The 2,623-nt window shown below is 59.8% G+C and overlaps 1 protein-coding gene across 1 annotated transcript in view; it reads right to left on the reverse strand.

Moving 5' to 3' along the window:
* ZFHX3 (zinc finger homeobox 3) overlaps positions 1-2,337 on the reverse strand; it is a 165,335-nt gene extending 162,998 nt beyond the window's left edge. Inside the window, exon 1 of the mRNA XM_008053230.2 lies at positions 5-2,337. Within this exon, the coding sequence (XP_008051421.1) occupies positions 5-2,337 (2,333 nt within the window). The remainder of the gene's footprint in view (positions 1-4) is intronic.
* Positions 2,338-2,623: the final 286 nt, after the last annotated feature.

The following is a 2,623-nucleotide window of genomic DNA, read 5'->3' on the forward strand; positions in this document are numbered from 1 at the left end:
GGCCGCTGCCGCCGCCGCGGCCGCGGCCGCCCCGGCCGTGTGGCTGAAGACCTGCTCCCCCCCTCCATTCTGCAGGTTCTGCATGTTGTTGAGATGCTTGTCAGACTGCATATGAATACTGAGGTTGCCTTTGGTCGTTGTGGAGTAGTTACACACCTCGCAGCGGAAAGGTTTGTAACCACACGTGTAGCTCTCGCCTCGTGCCAGCCGGGGGTGCGGCTGCCCACTTTTGCAGTAGACGCAGGAGCCCCCCGGCTCTGGGTGCTTCTCCTTCATGTGTGCCTCTAGCGTCTGCTGGTACTTATAGTGCCAGTTGCACTTGGGGCACTTGAGTGTCTTACACGAGTTACGAGAATGCATCATGGTCATGTGGCCGCCCAGCGAGCGGGAGGAGCCCAGGACCGTGTCGCATTTGGGGCACTCCACGCCACTCCCCGAGGAGCACTCCCCAACCCCAAGCTCGCAGAGGGAGCCAGCATGCTGGTGATGGGGGACGAAGCCCCCATCGTCGCCCTCTGTGCTTTCATTTGGTTCTGGTGCTGTGGCATTGTCTTTATTGGCACTTTCGTCAGCGAAGTCCAGCCTCCTGCCGCCCTCTGCCACACTGGCCCTGACGCCCTCACTGTTAAAGCTTAAACGATTCCTCCTGTTCGCACCATCAAAGACAACAAAGGAAGAAGCAGAATTAGAACTAGTAGAAGCTGTGCCCCTCGACAGGGTCTGGAGCACATTAGGCATTAAGGGGGAGTTAGAAATGCTTTGGTTTGAGAGAGCAAGGTCCTTTTTGCTGCTACTACCTGCCGCAGCCCCAGACTCCTCGTGGGGCCTGTCCTCCAGTTCCTCGTCCAACTCGCTTGGAAAGAGTCCTTTGCAACCCTCGTCTTCCTCCTCCTCCTCTTCCTCCTCCTCCTCTTCCTCCTCCTCCTCCACCTCTTCTTCCTCCTCTTCCTCTTCCGCCTCCTCCTCGGCTGGCTCTGCTTTCTCGGAGAAGCAATCCGCGTCACCCACTTCTTGCTTTTCTCCTTCTGCTGCCCCAGAGTCCTTGCCCTCTGAGGATTTGGTAGGACTGGAAGCCAGAGGCCCCAGGGGGACTGAGGTAATGGGGGTCTTCAGGACCGAGCTGGTGAGCCCGCCAAGGTTCAAGAGGGTGCTGGGGGTCAAGATACCAGCCTGGGGCTGCTCGGGGCCAGCGGCAGAGCCGGCTGGGAGAGCTTCCTCCCCTTCCATTCGAATGCCACTGAATTTACCATAAAAACTGTGTCCGGGGCCTATGAGGTTAGCTGTGGAAACTAAAGGGTATTGAAAGTTTTTGTTTTTTGGTTCCAGAAAACTTACAAGGGGTTCCTTGTCTTTGCCGATCCCTTGGATGATAGCGGAGATGTTCTTATTGCTAAGAATTTTCCGCTCGTCTTCGCTCAGGGTCATTCGATGGTCGTGCACCGCGTGGGTCACAAACGAACGGACGAACCCGAAGGAGAGCTTGCACAAGAAACACATCAGGATGGGCTTCCTCTTGCCGTAGAGCACAAAGCCATCGAATTTGGACAGGTCCACATTGTTGGGAACATCTTTGGATACACAGGAGCTTTTGGCAGAACCGTCGCTGTTCAGGTAATCCTTGTTGCTTTTGTGCCGCACGTCAAAAACGCGGAAGCTGTGCAGGACGGGGCTGAGCCCCGCCAGGGCTGAGGTATTCGGGAAAGCCTGGTCTGGGCCCTCAAACCATTTCCCGAAGGATGAGGCTATGTGGAAAGTGTTGATGATCTGCGGGTAGACGGGTGCAGCACAAGAAGGGTCCCCTTGCTTGCCCCCCACCCCGGGGAGAGAGTTCAGGAAGAGCGAGGGCAGAGGCCCGCTGCCGCCGGCACAGGCGCCCCCGCCCTGGGTCAGCTGGCTCAGGCTCTCCACGATGTACGCGGAGCCGTCCGGCTGGTAGACGATCTCGCCGGCCAGGTTCTCCACGTCACTCTCCTCGTCCCCCTCCTCACTGGTGTCGCTGGCGCTCTCCTCCCTCAGGGGCGGCGGGGGGCGCGCGCTGGGGCAGTGGTGCTCCATGTAGGTCTGGAGGCTGGCGAAGGAGGCCGAGCACTCGTTGCAGCTGACCTCCTCGCTGGCGGGCTCAGCGGGGGGCCCGGCCGACGCGGCGCTCTCTGCCAGGCGCTCATTGAAGGGGGCCCTCAGGCTGTCCAGGGGCCCGTGGCTCTCGCCTGTGGACTGTTCCATGCTACTGGGTTTGTCGGGGAGGTGGGTGCTGTTGAGTTCAGTCCATTGCTGGTGCTGAGGGATACCGCACCCATTGTCCTTCCCCGAGACGACGGGCGAGTCACAGCCTTCCATGGTAAGGCCTGCGTGGAGCTTTCATTGCACCCAGTACGGAGGATCGGACCTGAAGGGTGGAGGCAAGGGGGAGGAGGAGAGAGGGGAAAGAGAGAGAGAAAGGAAAGAGGTTAGGAGGGCCGAGGCTAAGGTCCCGCACGCACGGAGCGCTCTAAGAGGCTTCTGTCCACACCCACAACATGGAGACGCAGGGCGGAGGGCAGGCCTGGGGACAAGGCCCTGCACCCGCGGGTGTCGTGGCTGGGTCACCTGTAGCGTGGACATGGGAAGAGGGGATCGGGAGCAG

The sequence above is a fragment of the Carlito syrichta genome, unplaced genomic scaffold, assembly GCF_000164805.1.
Source record: "Carlito syrichta isolate Samal-C Ts95f unplaced genomic scaffold, Tarsius_syrichta-2.0.1 Scaffold73643, whole genome shotgun sequence".
Classification (NCBI taxonomy): domain Eukaryota; kingdom Metazoa; phylum Chordata; class Mammalia; order Primates; family Tarsiidae; genus Carlito; species Carlito syrichta.